The sequence below is a fragment of the Carassius auratus genome, chromosome 21, assembly GCF_003368295.1.
Source record: "Carassius auratus strain Wakin chromosome 21, ASM336829v1, whole genome shotgun sequence".
NCBI classification, from domain to species: Eukaryota; Metazoa; Chordata; class Actinopteri; order Cypriniformes; family Cyprinidae; genus Carassius; species Carassius auratus.
The window spans coordinates 25,534,102-25,554,540 of record NC_039263.1 but is presented as its reverse complement, the minus strand read 5'-3'; the positions used below and the strand labels follow the sequence as shown (position 1 = coordinate 25,554,540).

At 34.8% G+C, this 20,439-nt stretch overlaps 1 protein-coding gene across 12 annotated transcripts in view; it reads left to right on the top strand.

The window, feature by feature from the left end:
* add1 (adducin 1 (alpha)) overlaps positions 1-20,311 on the top strand; it is a 34,623-nt gene extending 14,312 nt beyond the window's left edge. The window contains exons 9-19 of one of the 12 annotated variants that reach the window (XM_026196947.1): positions 453-626; positions 700-1,047; positions 5,201-5,296; positions 5,763-5,852; positions 5,952-5,969; positions 10,273-10,356; positions 10,835-10,991; positions 11,602-11,844; positions 13,438-13,518; positions 14,582-14,615; positions 19,003-19,143. In XM_026196947.1, coding sequence (XP_026052732.1) covers positions 453-626; positions 700-1,047; positions 5,201-5,296; positions 5,763-5,852; positions 5,952-5,969; positions 10,273-10,356; positions 10,835-10,991; positions 11,602-11,844; positions 13,438-13,518; positions 14,582-14,615; position 19,003 — 1,326 coding nt within the window. In that variant the 3' untranslated portion in view covers positions 19,004-19,143. Of the gene's footprint in view, positions 1-452; positions 627-699; positions 1,048-5,200; positions 5,297-5,762; positions 5,853-5,951; positions 5,970-10,272; positions 10,357-10,834; positions 10,992-11,601; positions 11,845-13,437; positions 13,519-14,581; positions 14,617-19,002 lie in introns of those variants that run through there. The other 11 variants (XM_026196941.1, XM_026196943.1, XM_026196950.1 and 8 more) reach the window with 11 other exon arrangements.
* Positions 20,312-20,439: the final 128 nt, after the last annotated feature.

Sequence of the window (20,439 nt, the reverse complement as noted above, 5' to 3'; positions counted from 1 at the left end):
ATAATTAAACATACAAACAAACTAAAATAAAACAACGACATTAATAAGGATGGACAGTTTAAAAAGAGATCAAACACAAATCAAATGCAAGGTGAGCTTTACAATATTGTACACATTTACAAACAGACATTATCGTTGTAGGAATACTACAAAAATAAATAACTAAATAATAATACAATTGGTCTTTACATAAAACCAAACAACATTGGGTTATCACAACCACTTAAACCAGTTTCCACAAATCTCTTTATAATAATCAAGGGTGATCAAAGTTATTCTTAAAGAAAATCAGTCTAGACTTGACAGGAAAGAAGGCACATTAATCACAAGCAGAAGGGGAATGTCTGTACAATCATATCGACTTGCTAAAAAAGTCAAAACGATCATTTATGCACCAGAAGGCATGGATTAGATTGAATGTGTAACATATGCTCTCCGGTCTGAAATTGCAGGTGCGCACCCTGGCCAGTGCAGGGGGTCCTGACAACCTGGTTATGCTGGACCCAAGCAAGTATAAATCCCGCCCACGCCACCTCGAGCCGGCTGGAGACGGGTCGAGCTCGCACCCGAAGTGGCAGATCGGGGAGCAGGAGTTTGAGGCTCTGATGAGGATGCTGGATAATCTGGTAGGCATGGACCAAACTCTTCTTAACTGCATCTTTTTTGACCCTGCATATGACTGGACGTCTCTTTTGGCAGGGCTACAGGACTGGTTATCCGTACCGTTGCCCGGCGCTGCGCGATAAAGCTAAAAAGTACAGTGATGTTGAGATTCCCCCGTCAGCCACGGGCTACTCATACGCTGAGGACAGTGACTCGGGTGCACGCTCCCCGTTAAAGCACAGCTTTCAGCGGCAGCAGCGGGACAAGACCCGCTGGCTAGCTGCCGGGCGGCCTGACGAATCGGCAGAAGAGGGGCAGGACGGCAGCGGTAGCCCCAAGGCGAAGACTAAGGTGTGGACGAACATAACACACGATCACGTCAAACCCTTGCTGCAGTCTCTCTCGTCCGGTGTCTGCGTGCCAAGCTGTATTACCAACTGCTTGGTCTGTGCCAACCTTATTGTTCATAGTTTAGAAACGTACTGCTACAGAGCTGGAGAGAGCAGCTGGATAGCACCCCGACACCAGGGCAGAAACACCCTCACCCAAGCGGCTTTGGGTGTGTCTGCGGTTTTATAACTGTAGAGTCATTTCCTCTTGCATATATTGCTCTTTTTTTCCTTCCTCTGATTTCTTAAGGCAAAACACCTCAGGTTAATAGGGTTTAAACAACTAAATGATACTAGCATACAGAATTATTATAGTTGGCTAAAACTAAAAACATAAAAAAATTGCATTGTAATAACAAAATATAAAAAGCCTTGTTAGTTGCATTTTCATAACTAAAAATAAAACTGCATGAAAATATATATATATAAAAAAATAGGCATATATATATATATATATATATATATATATATATATATATATATATATATATATATATAAAAACAATAGAAATGAAAACACAACAAAATTGCTCAAATTTAAACAAATTAAAAGGGAAACTTAAAATATAATAATTACAATTTATTTAATATATTAATACAATTTAATTGTATATATATGATTCTAAAATAGCACTGACACCAATCTATTACAGTTGATTGAATACATTTAAAAATTGCAACAACAAAAAATAAGTTTTCTGAAATGTTATGTTTAAATAGCAATATGTAATACACATCATCTAATGAAAAATGCACTAATTTGCATACATTTCCAGGTTCATTTCATTTTTTGACAGATTTTGGATTTCTCTTTTTATCACTCCATACATAACTCAGAAAATACTGTTAACAGCCAGAAAAAAAAACATTTTATACAAGTTTAAGGAATAAAATGTTAGAAATCAGAAAACATACTGGAACATGTACTGAAATTTAAATCTACAGACACAAATTGATAAAGTGCAAATAAATATACACTAAAAGAGTGTTTTGGATTTCTTTCCACTAGTTTGAAACGGCACGATATGAGAAACAAAACCCCCAAAATCTCAATAATAACCAGTGCCAGTTTTTCCTTCGTGTCTTGTCTTAAGATTCACACTGGTTTTGATTGCTTGGTAGCTGATTTAACCAACCTATTACTCATAACTGTCTTTTCTGATCGGCGGGGAACAAAGTTTCTTCATTGCTTGCTGTCATTCCTCTCTAAACGGGTTGGTATGTCAATCACAGTGACAAGCTCCTCCTCCTATCTTGTGATTGGTCGAAGGGGTGTCAGGGTTCTTTCCGGCTGCTCAGAGCATGCTGTGTTGCATGATTGATCAGATGCATTGTGGATCTTCTCCTGGAGACCAGGAGGGTGTGGCATGTGCGCAAAGTGGGTGTGGCTAATTCTTACTGCTGCTGTGGATTTTCCCCGTTTGTCTTGTTTATTTCAGTTATTGCTTTTTTCGCAAATGTTTCTTTTTTGGAGACTTTTCTCCATTTAAACAGTTTCTTTAGAGTAACTATCACAGGAAGCCTTAAAAAGAGGCATTTGTGTAGCTAATGTACTTCCTGTGGACAAAACAGAAACAGAGAAAAAAAAAAAAAACTTTTTAGCCAAAAGCCCTGTGTCCATGTCTTATTTCAGAAACATCAGAAAACATTATAAATAATCCCCCCAAAAATGGTCGTATTTCATCCCAAAATCATATTACAGAAAATATGAGATTGTATTTTGCATAGAGAAAATAAAATCTAATTTTAGGGCCATTAAGATGCATCAATTATTTGCCTTGTGACATTATTTTAATGACAGTTAAGCCCCATTTTATTGCATTTTGGTAGCAAATGCTTGCTTAATTGCCATGAAATTAATGTCATAATGAAAAAAAAGTTTTCTGAAAACAAGCGTAATTTTCTTTATGCAACGTGTTCTTTCTATTTTGAAAAACATTTTGATCGATGTAGTTTTTAACTTTATATTTTGGTAGATTATGGTTTAACTCCTATAGGACTATTTTTTTTTATTTGATCAGCTCATGAGTTTTAATGACCTGATTTAGTTAAATACAATTTTTTCTTTAAAGATAATTGCTATAAACTGCTTGTATTTAATTAAGACTTTTATGTTTTGCTATATTTGAACATCTTTTCTGCCATGAAAATAGCTGGGATTTTTAGATCTTAAATTAATTAGATAAGAATCTTTCAATTTTGGGGTGAAATATGACATGTTTTTGCCTAAATGTAGGGCTACAGATAAAAATGCCACCTAGGAATATCAGAGATATAGCAGCTCTATCTCGGTGAGAGAAATCGCTCGGCTGCTTATATTCATGGAGTCATGGCTTGCCGTTTGATGACTCCATGCTCTTTCCTTAAACTGCTTAAAAACCTTTGTGTTTGCTTTTAAATTTCTCTTTTCTATTTTTATGAGTTTCCTTTTCCTCCTCCTGAATTGGACTTACCTTTCCTGAACTCTTCCTGAGCATGAAGTGTATTTTAACTTACAAATTTCAAAACCATCCAAAAAAAAAAAAGGAATAAAACATTGGTTCCTGAGTGTTCGTTAACTCTCCGAACGATTGTCTCTAGTTGGGGGAGAGCGTGTTGTGTTGTGGGGCTCTAATCGTGATCAGTGAGTATTTCATGTTTACGTGTTCATCCCATGTGCCCCGTTTCTCCAGCGCCCATATGAAAACCCTTCCTCATGACTTTGGTTCCATGCTGAAATCATTATTTTCATTTTGGTAAAAGCAAGTAACTCATTGGCTACTCATGCCATTCTTACCCAGGTCAAATGCTAACTACATTTGCTTCAAAAATATTTAGTACTTTGCTGTTCATCTTTATTTGAAATGTAGTCCATTAATGCCATGTATCAGCTCTTTTGGAGTTAACCTCCTAAACCTTTAGCTTAAACTTCACAAACTGAAGTTTAACATTTACATGTATATTTTAAGAAAAGTTGGGCGTAATTCTGTCCTTCCTTACACAGTCAATGTGTGTGTGTGTGTGTGTGTGTGCTTTTCTCTCTCTTACAGTGTGTTTGTGCAGGGTTTGACATTTATGCTTCCCATATATTGCTTATACTTTTGAATACTCTTTTAAGAACAATGTTTAATAGTGTTTTAAATAGGTCATCATTCAGAAAAAAGGATGCTTTAATTTATTTGTTGGTAACTTCACAATCGACAGTCCGTTTGATTTGCAAACTGCATCCCACTTAGTTGTGTAATATAATAAGAGAAGTGAAATGTATTAATGTACTGCATTTCACAGTGCACACTGTCTCAAGGCAATTTTACAGAAAATAATTTCTTAAAGACAACATTTATCAATTCATTTAAAGGATGCCTTGATATATTTTTCTGTAATAATTTGTCATTTTCACTTATCCTGGTTTGTTGTGTAGTTGCAGATATCACAGTTAGTTGTGTAATCCCAAAGTGAAGTTAAATGTATTTTGTCTCAAAGCAGTGCCAGACAAAAATATTGCGGTAATGTGTAATACAGGGCAGTATTTAGTGTATTGTTCTAATTTTTTGTTTTTGTGCTTGTCCTGGGCAACATTAACTGTGTGTGTGTGTGTGTGTGTGTGTGTGTGTGTGTGTGTGTGATTTTCTGGCTGTCCGCTCACGCCTCTGTCCACTGCCTAAACACAAGAACAGCTTCTGCCTCTCCACCCCACCTCACACCTGCCTCCCTCGTGGTCTATCATCCTCTTAAATCTTCAGTTTTTCTCTGTCTGTGCTCTTTTTCTTTCTTTTCTTTCTTTTCTTTTTAGCCTTTTCTGTCCTTAATATACGCCCAACAGCAGTATCAATGATGATGAGGGTCGTGGTAATCAGACTTATTCTGGTGAATCTCAATAAATGCAGACTCCATCTGGTAGAAAATGATATTTTATTTGGTACGAGTTTAAGTTAGCTAATGAATTACTTTTGAAATTTTGAATTTGAAATATAGAATTTTCAGTATTTGGAATGTTTGTGCGTTACATTGATGCACAAGGAGTTTCAAATTTTCAAATGAACATCATCATTGGTTCGTCGCTCAGTGGACCGTTATAATTGACCAGTTATTTTATAGTTCTGATTTGTGTTTATTTGGTATTGTTTGAGAGGCATGATTTAATCTTTTGTTAAATATATTTTATTTGATTTATTAAACATTTTCTTTAGTTTTGGTTTATTTGAATGGCTTTGCTTTGATAATTTCAGTGGACTAAGGAGGACAGTCTCCGACAGGCAGCGGTGGCCAATCAGTTTGTCCCGATGAACACCAACCCCAAAGAAGTCCAAGAGATGCGCAACAAGGTCTGAACCTTTTTATCATTTAGATTAAACCCATTTCGATGATGAAAAGGAAAAAAACTGTATTGAAGGAATACTTCAGACAAAAGTGAAAACTTGCTGACAACTTCCTCACCCTCAGGGGATCCAGGATGTAGATGCTTTTGGTTTTTCATCAGATTTAGAGAAATGTTGCATCACTTGCTCACCAATGGATCCTGGAGAAGAGTGGATTATTGTGATGTTTTTATCAGCTGTTTGGACTCTCATTCTGACGGCACCCATTCACTGCAGAGCTTCCATTGCTGAGCAAGTGATGCAATGCTACATTTCTCCAAATCTGATGAACAAACTCTTGGATAGCCTGAGGATTTTCAGCACGTTATCATTTCTGGGTGATGTTTTTTAAACTGTATATTAAACATTGCTGTTTTTAATCATATTTCAGTAGTTATAGTTTCATATTAACAGTGATTTTTACCTCCCTCAGATCCGTGAGCAGAATCTGCAGGACAAAAAGACGGCAGGTCCACAGTCTCAGGTGCTCACAGGTGCCATGGTGGACCGTTCATATGTCCAGGTGAGTCTGCACTTCTGTTCCTCCCCGTAGATCCAACATATTCTGTCCCTGGCGTTCTTCCAGTGTGTGTAACCGTTGAATTGTGTCTTTTGACCCCAGAGAGTGACTATATGGCACGTAAGTAAACCACACGACCAGCAAAGCAGAGCTGTGTCCATTTTCTTTTGTTTTGATTGGTTTGCAGTGCCATGTTTGCCCTTTTTCTTTCATTATTTTGTTGGATTCATTGACTGTAATAGAAACTAAACAGGATGATACTGTTGTAAATGTAATTTTTCATAACACATGCAATAATAACTCTGCATGTCTCACATGACATTTGCCGCTCTGAGCTGCTAGTCTGACCAGATGTGTCTGTATAACTTATGTTTTACTCTTTTCTATTTTATTATTTAAGAAAAAAAAGCCTGTTTCTGTCATAGGGGGAAATTATATATCCTGTGGCAGAAACCAGCTTCCATTAAACACATGTCAGATACACTGATATGCTTGAACATACCATTAGTTCTTAAATAGTTCGCTATTGTAATTCGGCTATTAAACACCTTACTCCCACACATGGTTTTAACAGAAGCATAAAACATTGCTTTAAATCCAGAGTTTATGTTAGATCAGACTCAAAAATAATTTTGGTATGGAAGTGGCAGTTTTACTTCTATCTAGGGGTGTGCGATATGACTATTTTTGATCGTGGATGATAAAAATGTCTCTTCGATCTCCTTTTGAAGACATTTTGTAGTATCGTGCCACGGAGCACATTATCAGCTGCCGTTCATGCACATCCGTCTCATTATACTGTACAATCCCACATACATTCACATCGGAGGTACAGTTACTCTCACACAGTGTTAATTTTGACAGCAAATTCGGATTTAGTCTTAGTCTTAGTCTTTTGAATAACACACCATTTAGTTTTAGTCACATTTTAGTCATCTGAAATGTTTTAGTCTTAGTCTAGTTTTAGTCGACTAAATATCATAAGAGTTTTAGTCTTAGTCTAGTCTTTTAGTCTTAGTCTAGTTTTTTTTTTTAGTAGAACAAAGTCAACTTAGTTGACCTGACTAAAAGTTTCCATCAGTCTGTTATGGAATGGTATTTATAAAATAAACATAAGGCCTGCTCTCAATGAAAAATATACATGCTCTCTGAAAAAGATATGCATTCGTCCTGAATGATATGCAATGCATATGACATTCTTTCAAGATGAAGCACAGTATTATTGAAATAGACAACCACCTATATTATATTTGTATTGTATGTTCATTCTATTTCTTTATTTGTGCTATTTACACAAAGTTTACATTTTTTTTTAAGTTTGTTTTTGTTCATTTAAAATAGCACTGCATAGTCTTCACTGTAAAATAAAATACACAATCAAACCAAAATGTATTCAGACACCTTCAACGTTTCTTACAATATCACAGTTTATTTGCTGTAGTTTAGAAATTGGTAATAAAATATGACAATAACTCAGGGTTAAACTGTGTCAGAACAACAAATTTATCTTGATAATGTCGGATGCAATGCTTAATTTGGTTCAGTCTGTGGTGTGAAAAGGTTGCATTAGCAATTAAAGAAAGAAACACTTAAGCAAAACATGCTCAGGTCCCTAATATATATATATTTTTTTTAGTCACTAGTAAAACAATATAATCTATTCTATCTGATTTTTGGATTGACTTTGGATAAATTCTTGTTAAAACAAAGTAATTCAATCAAGAGCAGTGAGTGATTTACTTTCATTTTCATACATTAAAGACACAGACAGCAGAGCTAGTAAATTAGGCGCGGTCACTTTAAGAGACAAATGCATCCATTATAAAGATAAGCATCCGATTTCTTTCCAACGCTTTACTTTCACTGAAGACATAACTACAGACTTTTTCGAACACACTTTCCAAGACGGGTATTTCGAAATATTTAGTATGTATTTGTTGTCGGTACAAAAGCAAGAAGACTTTGAGACGCGTCTCTGCTTGCTCCCTGAACACCAGAACACCGCGCTGCTGAATTGAGCTCTTTCACTTTTCGCTCTTTTTCTTATGTTTATTTAAAATGCGATTTGTATTTGTTCATTCAGGTGCAGGAGGACGCAAACGTCCTGAAGGAGAGCTCGATTCAGTGTGTGTTGAATGCTCGGAGCATGTTATAAAACGTATTCTTAAAATACACATTTCTGTTTTAATAAATGCTCATATTAAAACATAGCATTACACATAAGTAGGTACAAAAATAATCAGTGATACATTTACGACCCCATAAAAATTTGGGTCGCAAAGGCATTTCAAAAGGTCGCAGTGTAGTTCCCTGTGTAAACAACTAAACTGTTATGAAAACGTCCTCGAAACTGTGCGAATTTTTGCAAACTCATCTTTGTTCTCTTTTCTGTGTAACTGCTGCTGTGTTTATTTAGCTGTTGCGCTTGCATTTGCCGCGGCTTTTTCAAATGGCTCGGCTGCTTCTGCATAGATCAACCTACCCTCAAAGATTCGCTCTGATTGGATCTCTTCTCCATTCGTCCCTCCCATATATTTTCGTATTTTCATATATTACAGTTGCTGGTCCACATTGAATTTGATAATAAGAAAAGAATCCCTATTTGTTTTTCCACGTTCCTCAAAATGGCATTTATGTTCAGCAGAAGAAAAAACGTATTTAGTTTTAAAACAACTTTTGATTCGGTAAATTATAGTAATATAAAAATAAAACACTATGACAGAACTGACAGATAGGTGACAGAATTTTTTATTTTTGGGAGAACTTTAACTTAAATAAAACAACAAAACACAAAGAAGGAAATCACTCACTATTCTTGACTGAAGAACTTTAATACAGCTGCTTTAGGAATCAATCTATATAGTCTTTTATTTTTATATATGTTCATTCAATTTCTTGAATGCTCCTGCTAAATAAATCTAAATACATCAATTTATTTGTATATTATGTGTAGTTGTAATGTCACTCTGTTCTTTTATTTTATTTTTTATTTTTTTAAATAAAAACAAGATAATGGCAAGGATTTTTACCTTCACCCACTTTGGCCTAAATACGTGCCATACTTTTTTTTTTTTTGGTACCTTGAAAGGCTTTTTCTTTATTCTAGGGCAAATAACTTGGCTGTAATGCTCAGACAACTTGCAAAATAGTAAAACTAACATGACAAAGAATTACAATCGTGATGTTATTTTTTCCATATCGCCCACCCCTACTATATCTACATATCTCCTTTCTATAAGAGTCATTTCAAAATAATCAAAATGCTTTAAAACATGATTGCTCAGAAGTGTGTTTGCTAATAACTATCAGATCATTCATCTAATCCACTCAAGTGCAGCAACACAAAGCAAACCAAATCTCCAGGCCTTGGAATAGAGTTTCATCTGAACATTATTTATGTGCAGTCCCATGGTCCTTTTGTTATTGTTTGGGAGCAGCAGTATGAATCTGTGTGTGGTTTGACTACACATATGTTTGGTTTCTGGTGTTGCAGTGCATGACTCTGAGCCATGAATTCACCGTCTCACTCCAGCCTGCCCATACGCTTCTTTAGGAAATGCTTTCTGCATGTTTGGAGCGTGTGTGTGTGTGTGTGTGTGTGTGTGCCTTAGGGCTGAGGTACTGTTAACAGATTTATTTATATTGTGAGTTTGTTTTAATTTTAATGTTACATTTTCTATTCTTTTAAGATTTATTTTTGGTATTTTTTCTTTTATTTTGATTGGACAATGTAGCACGAACTCACATATGACGCACATAACGAAATGGCTCTTCATGTCATTCCAATTTCATTTTAAGTTTTTAAAGTTTCAGTAATTTGTTTTCGCCATCTTTAATAAGTATATAATTTTTTTTTATTCTTATTTTCATTTTAGCCGTTGTAGTACTTCAAGTTGAACTAAATAAAAGTGAGAAGTATTGATATTTTATAGACTGTATGTTTTAAGTTTATTAGGAGCAGTTGTTGTTACTGTCATTAACAATTGCTGTTTTTAAATGTGCTATAGAAATTAATAGGCGAAACTAAATTGAGTAATAAATATGACACGGTTATCAAAATTACTGTTGAAGCAGCTGTTATGTTAATTAATTGCATTTTGTTTTATTTTGTGGTTGCTTTTATTCAAAGAGATATTTTTCAAAATGTATGTGTTTTTTAATGTTTTGTTTTTAAATAAAAAAAAGCATGCACAGATGGTTCAGGATAAGCTCAATGATATGTGTTCAGAAAATAAATGAATAGGCGATTTTTAATTTCATGTTAACTTGAAGCCCGTGTGTGTGTGTAAGAGTGAGAGGAAGGTCTTCTGCTTTCATGCATTGGTTCTGGCTTGCATCATTAGTGAGCGTGTAGGATTATGTGTTGTGTGTGGTCAGTAATTGTGGTGGGGTTGTGCACTGCTCACCGGCTCTACTGTTACAGGACGCTCCTCTCTCTGACTGTACGGACTCTATTGATGGCATTGACTCTTCAGAGAGCTTTAGTCCCTCTAGGTCTATCCGAAAGGTACATCCTGCCATAATACTGTGATGTCTGAAACATCAAACCACATACAGTTTCAATACTACTGTATCAGGCAATAACATTCAGGGCCTTTTGTTAAAAAGATGAGTTGTCAGTGCTGAATCCAAAACTCTTATTAGTTTTCTATTGATCTTAATCATGGCAGATTAATCTTCCAAAAAAGACAAGGCAGTGAGAAACAAAGTAGATTTTATCAGCTGCATGACAAACAAGTCCCTCACAGTCTGTTTTCATTTGTGCTTTAATAAGGTTATTCTGACTAAAGGCTATGCTGGGGTTTTGAGTTTTTACTAAAATAACAATAAATAACAAGGCTTTTCTAATAAGTTGTATAAAAATGTAAATGGGATACTTGTATATAAATGAAGAATCAAGTACATTTTGATACCACCTTTTGTCCTGCATTTTCAGCATGATAAGTGTATAAACAGTTTTTTTTCTTTCCTTTTTTGTCCTGCAGGGGGAGCTAGTGACTGCATCTAAAGCTATCATTGAGAAGGAGTACCAACCACGTGTCATCGTCAGTAAAACTGGACCAAACCCCTTCAACAAGCTCACAGACCAGGAGCTGGACGAGTATCGCAGGGAAGTGGAGCTCAAGCAGAAGGGGCCGGAAGGTAAGAACACAAATAATGTAGAATCAACACGTTTCTCCTCGCAGAAACTGACACAGGTGATTAAAAACATCATGTGATACTGCTTTCAAGTAATCTTGACAGGGTTCTACATATTTACATGTTAATTTATTCTTAGTTTATGTTTGTTTTCTATGTTAAAATGTAATCCATTGCTGTGTTTTTCAGCATCATTACTCCAGTCTTCAGTGTTACATGATCCTTGATGGTGATTTCTGACCATTATCAGTGTTGAAAACAGTTTTGCTGCGTAATATTTTTTTTGAAATGGTGGTGCATTTTATTTTTCAAGATTCTTTAATAAACTTCAAAAGAACAGCTTTTGAAATAGTAATCTTAAAGGTCTTAGCAATCACTTTTGATCATTCTAATGCATCCTTGCTGAGAAAACAAAAAACATAATAACCTCAAACTTAAGCACAGCATTGTGTGTATACATTTTTTGGGGGGAATTATTTGAGCAATTGTATGAGCACAAGTAATTTCAGCCAAACAAACTCGTCGAAATGTTTTCGATTTATTGCACGTGAAGCCTGTGCAGCCCAACAGTGCCCACCACAGGTCAGGAGAGAAACTGTTGTATTGCATCTAGCACAGGTTGAGGAGTCGTCCTCGGCCCCTGAAGAAGCCCAGACTCCAGACGTCACATCCACGCAGGAACATGAGGATCCGCAGGCCGCCGTCGCCCCTCCACCCTCCACAATCGAATCGGGCCTCGCGTCGGGTCAGGACAGCCCGGACGATGCTCGGGAATCCCCTCATAAAGAGTTTCACTCCGCTGTGCTAAAAGCTCTGGGCTGTGACGCCGAGTCTGATCGTGGCGGGCCGTCTGCAGGTATCGCCTGCCATCTGCCTGCGGAAAACACCGCTCTTTTTGGGTTTATTCTGACTTTGCTGGGCTCTGTTTGTTTCTTCCTGTCTCTCGCTGTCCCTGGTTTCAAATCTTGGTGATCCAACACGCCTGTCTGCACCCATCCCGTCCCGTCCTAAAACACCCTGCTCTGGACTTGTTAATAAAGACTGTGTAACCCTCGTCCGCTCTTGTAATCTTAATCCTGGACTGCGGGCTCTTCGCTGTCCTCTGAAGTGGGATTCGCTGCTCTTCCTGTTGGGGTTTATTTCTATGTTCTTGTGGTAATGAACCTCACTGTGGTGTCTCTAATGGACGTCTCTGATTCTGACGTGTGAGATCTCGCAAACGTTGTTTTCTGGTTCTTCAGGATTATTTCTGAGGTTTTCCTTTTTTACTTTATAATGCAGATGAATGTGATTTATTGTGTGATTATAATTATATAATGTGCTGTTATAATATATAGTGATTTGTAAAATTGAATAGAATCAAACTGATACAATACTATACTGCTGATACTGGAGTTCTTAGTATCATTAATTATATACTCCTGTAGTTTTTTTTAAATCAAGTTCATTTTTATAGTATTTTAAATTGTAGTTAAATTGTAAATAATTGTTTTAAGGATTATTAATGTACAGTTATGTTTTTTATTAATAATTTGAATCTGTTTATTTTTATATTCATTTTTTTTTTCATTTTATTTAACATTTTTGTTGTCTTTTTGTGTGTGTGTGTTTTAAGTATCACTTAACATACTATTTTTATTAATAATATAATGTTTTCTTTGTTGCTTTTATTTTACTCTGCTCAATTTGACACATTTTACCATATTTACATTAGGGATGCACAATATTATCACAACGTTATCGGAATTGACCGATAAAGGCTTGAAATGTAAATATCGGCAATGGCCCAACATTAAACATAATGCCTTGCCGCTAAGACATATAACTCATGTGCTCAGAGTCTGCTAGCGATAAGATCTCTGCACAGGAGAGACTTGGTGGTGTTTCCATATAAAAGGAAATATATCCATTATCGGTATCGGCATCAGTTATCGTCTAAAATCAGTGTAAAAAAATATCTGTGAATCCGATATTGGCAAAAATTCAATATTGTGCATCCTTTATATGCATTTAACAGATTAGGGATGCACAATATTATCACAACGTTATCGGAATTGACCGATAAAGGCTTGAAATTTAAATATCGGCCATGGCCCAACATTAAACATAATGCCTTTCCGATAAGACGTATAACTCGTGTGCTCAGAGTCTGCTAGTGATACGATCTCTGCATAGGAGAGACTTGGTGTTGTTTCCAAAGAAAAGCAAATATTTACATTATCGTATCGGCATTAGTTATCATCTAAAGGCTTTTTAAATATCGGTATATCAGATATCGGCAAAATTCAATATTATGCATCCTTAAAAAAAATTTTTTTCACCAAACAATGTAAAAACTGCACTGATTCTATGTGGTCGTGGGTATTATCCGTAATGTTTTGGTGTCAGATCTGTCTATTTGAAAAGGTTTACAGACTGTGCTGTGATGATGATGGTGTTTTCTCTTTAGGTCAGACACTGGAGATTGAAGAAGGGAAAGTTCCCAGCACCACCTGCACTCCTCCCAGCTCTCCTGTGCGTGTGGAGGAAGGTACGTCTATCCGATCACACAACGTCTCTCTGAGCATGAGCCGGTTCTTGTTGTTTGATGTCTGCAACATAATGCCTAATGTGTGTCTTTGTTTGTTAATAACATTTTTAGACATTTATTGCTGTTCGTAATAACAGACCAAAGGGCATCATTGATGTTTTGTTTTAGTTCCCCTTCCCCATAATTATAAAATAGTCTGGCCTGACACTTTTACAAGGTTTTTGTACAGTTAGAGCAGTGCAGAACTTCAGACAAACTGATTTAAATCCTTTTTATTGGAGGATTAGGGAAAAATCTATAAACAAAAATATAAAAATAATAATATTTTGCCTTTTATTTTACCCTTTAGTTTTGTTTTTAGGAAGCTTTTTTTATCATAATATTTACAATTTTTTTTTACCCTCTTGGTCGTTATTACTATGGATTACACCCTTCTTATTAAAACATGAGCTGTTATATTGATATTATAAAATAAACAATGATTTATATGTAGGGATGCACCAACATTTTCACTTTTTTGACATTGATACCAATAACTCTATTTTAATGATTTTAAAATAAGAAGAGTGAGATTAGTTAGTGAAATTATTATTAGCAGTAGTAATATAATAATTCATGACCAATAAGCCATTATTATTAATCTTGACTATATGCCGTTTTATAACAAATAGAACAAAAAACTTAAATAAAATGTTAAAATAAAACTTTTTTTTCTGACAAATCGCATTAATTCTGCTTGTTTATCCAATATTGATATAGTCACTAGTAAACCATGCACCTGTAGTATTTTAAGGCCTCAAAACAAAATAAATTCAGGTGTAATCCGATCTAAGAAATGTCTTCTGAATCGCCCGTCTTAAATGTTCTCATTCACCCTTCATGCTCATTTCTCTGGGGTCTTTAAGAATGGCTTGGCAACCATTCTTTACTTCCGGTGGTCTGTGTATCTCTTTACGGTTTCTGTTCATTTCTTTTTAATTTAACCCGGTGGCTGTGATTTGATCTGCATAGACATTCTCTCTCTACTTGTGCTTTTTCTTCTTCGTGGCTGCGTCACAATCAGGAGATGGAAATGCAAAAGAGTACCTGTTACCATAGTAAGTACCTCACCCCCCCAACGCCTGCGTTTGTTTTCCTGCTGCTAAGCTTCACTCCGCTCACTCCTCTGCTGTCTAACTCATCTTCTGTCCTCGCTTTCCTCTGAGATTCATTTGTTGTGAGGGATGATCTGCACCGGTCCGCTCCAGTAGACTCATGCAGTCCATTACCGCTGTAAAATGGGTTGCAAACCGCGTTTCTCATAACGTAAAACTGCATTTGAAACTCATTTTAACTTCTGTAATGTGACTGATTTTATCAGGATTTGATTGGATGTAAACCTTGTTTACATTATTGATTATTTTTTCTTTTCTGTACTGTCACAACAGTTCTTTGTTTTCAAAGTTCAATTTTCAGTTTGAGCTGGAAGTTGTTTAATTTAGTGTAAACATTTTATTAAAGCACCTATTTTTTCCACAGTAAAATAACATTTTAACTTCTTTAATGTGACTGATTTTTATCTATCAGGATTTGATTGGATGTTAACCTGATAAACTATAACATTATTGCTATATTAATTTTTCCATGCTGTCAAAACTGTCAACTTTTCCTTTTTTTTTTTTTTTATATATTTCATAAGAGGACGTTAATTACAATTTTTAATAAAAAGCAAGCAATTGTTTTCCTTAAAATAACATTACACTTCTAAAATTTAACTACATTTATCCATCAAGATTCAATTGGATGTGAACCTTTAATACTATGACATTATTTGTTAATTTGACTTTTCTATACTTTTCTGACCAAAACAGATTCATAGGAGGATATATATATATTAGTGCTGTCAATCGATTAAAAAAAATTAACTAATTAATCGCACAATTTTTTAAAATTAATCGCGATTAATCGCGATTAATCGCAAATAAAAGACTGAAACTTTTTGGATATGTAAATGTAAAATGTAAATAATTAATGTAAACTCAAGACAAAGAAACTATTTAAATTCAAAATATGATTGTTTATTGGAATTTTTGTTTAACTTGTAACACAGATTTTCTCATGTAAACAACATACCTGCAATAAACCATCAATATCCTCCAAATTAACTGTTGGCTTGAAAGCCATATTTATTACAGAAATAAAAACACAGGCATGTAAGTAGCATTTGAATTTCAAAACAATCAATGCCAATAAAAAACTAAAATGATTTCCATGTTGAATTCTAAGTGGACTGCAAAAAAATTCCAAAGTATAGTCATTGCCAGTGCTTTAAGTGGGCCGGTATGCACTGGTACTCAGTACCGCCACTTCCAAATATAGCCCTTGAGCGTACCGCCACCTCTCCGTGCGCCCAGAACGTGCTTGTAGTGTACCGGTACGCTCATTTGGACATCTGTTTTAATAGAGGTTATAATCTTTTACCTGCACTGCCGATTTTCAGAGCGCCCTTCACAATGCAAGCTTCCTAATTCATCCCACCCAGAGCAAAAACTACATTACCCATTCACCCTTAAGTTATACAAGTGAATAGTGCATGTGTCGCTTTTCCCACTGTTAAGTGTCAACAACTCAACGTGGCCGGAGAAGGTGTGTGAAACTCGTTGTGAGTTATACTAAAGCAAAATCTTGAGTATTTATTGTCTGATAAACATTAAAAACTGTCTGCGGAGGTTGAGTCGTCCTGCAGCCCCCGCTGGCTGTTCATTGGCTGCAGCATCTTTTTTCTAAGTTCTAAAAAAATACCGTAGACGGCAAGGCACAAATTTAGATATTCATTTATCTAATTAATCTATAGCCTATGCACAAAGACAATATGATCTTTTTGTCCCCTTTTTGTTTTAAAGCTTGATGAAGAGAGAGAGCGCAAGTTGCTGCAGCTGCGGGGAGGACAGTGATGCACGCGCACAGGAGTGATTGACAGTTCGCGGCACTGTGTACAAAAAATGCTCCGCTACACAATTATTTCTTTATTTTCGTTTAAGCTTATTAACGTTAGCGTTACAGAAAGGTCTGATTTACGCACTGTTACAGTCATTGTTTTTTTTTGTTTTTTAAACAATGACATTTGAGTTCATGATTTTAATGTTGCTGTTTCTTGTGGCAGACTGAATGAAGAGTAATGTTTCTTGTGGCAGACTGAAGAGTAATCCGGAATACTGAAACTTTCCGTCTAAAAGTCCTTCCTTGGTCTTATCCATATTTCTTTGCACGTTGAACACACATAGGCCACAACTGGAAATAAAAAAAAACTGCAACCGCGTTAATTGCGTTATTTTTTTTAACGCGTTAAATATTTCAAATTAATCGAATGCGTTAACGCGCTAATTTTGACAGCACTAATATATAATATATATATATATATATATATATATATATATATATATATATATATATATATATATATATAAGAATAAAAACCAATACATTTTTCCATAAAACTAAAAATAAAAACCAATACATTTTTCCATAAAACTAAATTTATTTTCTATAATGTGACCAGTTTTATAAGGATTTGTTCGGATTAATTAGACCTGTTAGTCATTATTGTTTTACTTTTCCATCTTTTTTAGTTTATACGAGGAAGTTATTAACAAACAAATTTGGCAACACTTTAAACCTTACATCTAATGCATTATAAATGTATTAATATTGTATTGATTTAATGCAATATATCTTTTCCGAAATAATTGTAAGTTAAAATGCATTTTAAAATGTGCATATTCCTTATATCAGAAATTGATTGGTTGTCATGAGTTTAAACGCAGTATACTAACAGTGATTAGATGCATATTATAATGCTATTCTGTCATAATCATAAAGTGTTATGTAAGGTTTTTTATTTGTGAAATAACATGTTGAATTGTGCATTGTAAGACCAAAGACTCGTTTCCTTATTATAGATTTAATATTATGTCATTTTATTGGTAAAACACTCCATTGATATGATAATTAAGATGTTGTTCAAACGACCTGGAGTTCGGTGAGATCATGCTAGCAACAAATCTCTCCCTAGAAACTTCTGCATTTTCCCTCTTTTTAACTTTCATAACAATAGCAATCAAGGATCTTTAATATGCATTTTAAATGCAGTCCAGTATTGCTTCAGCAGAGCAGGTAATGTATGATTATTACGCTTCTGGTCTGGATCTCTATTCAGATGCACAGTGTTTAAAAATCTCTTTCTCTGTTTATGATTGTTGACGCCTGGTTTAAAGCGTGTGGATGGTTCGTCTCTGTAGATGTCAGATAGTAGTGAGCGTTGTTTATGTATGTCTTTGTTGATTGCTCACAGTGAGAGCTGAATTGTCTCCTGAAATATAAATGTCTCATTTATTAATGTGTGTGTTTTGCGTTTGAAGAGCACAGATTAAATCCGTTTTGATGCTATTTTAGGATTTTATTGGCAGAAAAATATCCAGGTTACTGTATTAAAAGATTTAATCTGCTTTTAATGACCTTTAATAGTTTGCAGATAAGATGTTGATTTTTGTTTAATGAAAAGGTAATTTGTTGTAAGATCATTTGATTTTAATATAACTGATTAACTGATGAGTAATCAAGTACTGAGTAATAAAAAAACGTGGTTATTTTAACATTATATCAATATTACATTAAATTGTTCTACATATTAACTAATATTTTATTTATTTTATCTGTTTTAAATTCATCTATAAAACATAAAATAGAAATTATAAATTATTTGTAGTACTCTTGATTATTGGGTATATTTATTTTAAAGTTTGATATATATATATATATATATATATATATATATATATATATATATATATATATATATATATATATATAATTGAATAGTAATAATTAATATGATTAATAGTTTAATCAATTAACACATTTGTAAGTGAGTATTATATTACATTTTTCACTTTTCTGAATATTTTAAGTACTTTATTATCTAATATTTAAATTGTCAAAAATTTATTTGTACAGCATAAATATACTGCAATAATGATTTAAATTGTAGCACTTGGATATTTAAATTGTTGTTAAATATATATTAATGTAATAATATAAATAGTGTTATTTAATATGTAAGAAAATATTATTTTTGAGAGTCCTGTATTTTCTTTTTAAAGCATTAATATTTACAATTGCTTGAATCAAGATCTTAATTTTGCAAACTAGGCAAAGTTTTTCATGATCCACTCTGAAACTGTTTGTTGTGTTTGCTTAGTACTAGTAAGTAGTTTGTTTTTTGTGAAGTAGATCCATGCATTGGGTTGCAAGTGTGGCAATTTGATAATTAAAGCTAAAGATTAGCATCTGTATTTGGACATCAGTGTAGATTTGCAGGATAGTCTGTTTGTCAGAGGTTTTCACGCTTCATGCATAAAGAGCCAATCGTTGAGCGCTGGATTTTCCCCTGGTTGATTTGAGCTGATCTACAAACTCACTATGATCTTTTCCCATCCTCCTCCACAGAGGCACAACAGGAACAAACGTTCAAAGACGAGAGTGACGCCGCCACTTTAAGACAGACCCTCCCTGATCTGACCCCCGATGAACCCTCAGAAGTCGCCGCCCTCCCTGCAGAAGACCCCGCCCTCCCCGCAGAAGACCCCGCCCCTGGACAGACTGACCCCGCCCCTCAGCCTGAGGGGGAGGAGCCTGTCGCAGGGGACGACGCGGCTGGTGATCACTGCAGCGACGAATCGCCCAACAAATCCCCATCGAAGAAAAAGAAGAAGTTTCGCACCCCGTCGTTCCTAAAGAAAAACAAAAAGAAGTCTGAAACCCAGTGAGGAAGCTTTGCTCCGGCGTTTCTGCAGTACATTTTCTTTAAATCGATTTGCTTTTGTACTGTGTTCACATTTAGTGTGCCGATCTTTTTATTAAAGCCTCATATTGTTTTATTCTTTTTAATAAATGCTGGCTGAAGTGCACTCTATAGTGCAGCTTGTTAAGCATGTTCCACACACATCTGTTTTTATAAAGAAAATTGCAATCTGAAAACCAATAACCATTATAATGTATCGGAAATGTATCTGATGTAATTGTTAGAGGAAATTAATTAATGAAAAGAGTTCCTTCTGGTGTTCGATGGAAATCTTTGCTCTGCTGCATGTTTATGATTTTTCAAATCATATCTATAAACATCTTAAAAAATAGAAATAACCTGGAGTGAAATAATCGTAACATCTCATCTGGCCAGAGTGTAATATAAGCTCACGATAATATTCTGACCAGCGCAAGATTTGTTTTCGGATGGAAATTTTTAAAATGGGTGAATCTCACAAAACCTGTTTATTACACATTTCACCCCGAATTCAAAGCAAAGAAGTCTTTTTTTTTTTTTTTTTAATGAAATGAAGCCTTTATTGTCATATTTTCATAAAAAACAAGCACACTTTCCTCCCAATTCTCTGCTAAATACATGTTTTTTAGCACGAATTCTAGGAGAAGCAATGCAAAATCTCTCTGATTTCACACGTCATTTTCTTAACGAAAAAAATTCAATGAAATTATTTTTTTGTGAGATTCGCCTGTATCTGTATCTAAACGTCTTCTGTTGTAATGTACTAAACACAAACCGCTTTCCCTTCATGTAAATGTTGTTTTAAAACTAGCTGTGAGTTTTACCCTGCAGTAATATGAATCACTAATGTTTGCTTTTGCTTTTATATATATGTAGTTATTTTTTTAGCTCTAGGTTGTTTAGTTTCATTCAAACACATCAGTAACTTGATGACACTGTTGTAAATGACACTATTAAACATCCTGTGTAGTTCCTCACAGACTCTGTTATTGAAGTTGCAGACCGCCGCTGTTATTGATTATATGTGTGTTCTGGCTCAGATGCTCACAAACACACACTCCTCCGTGTGTGTTCATTTAGAAACACTGAGAATATTCACTCAA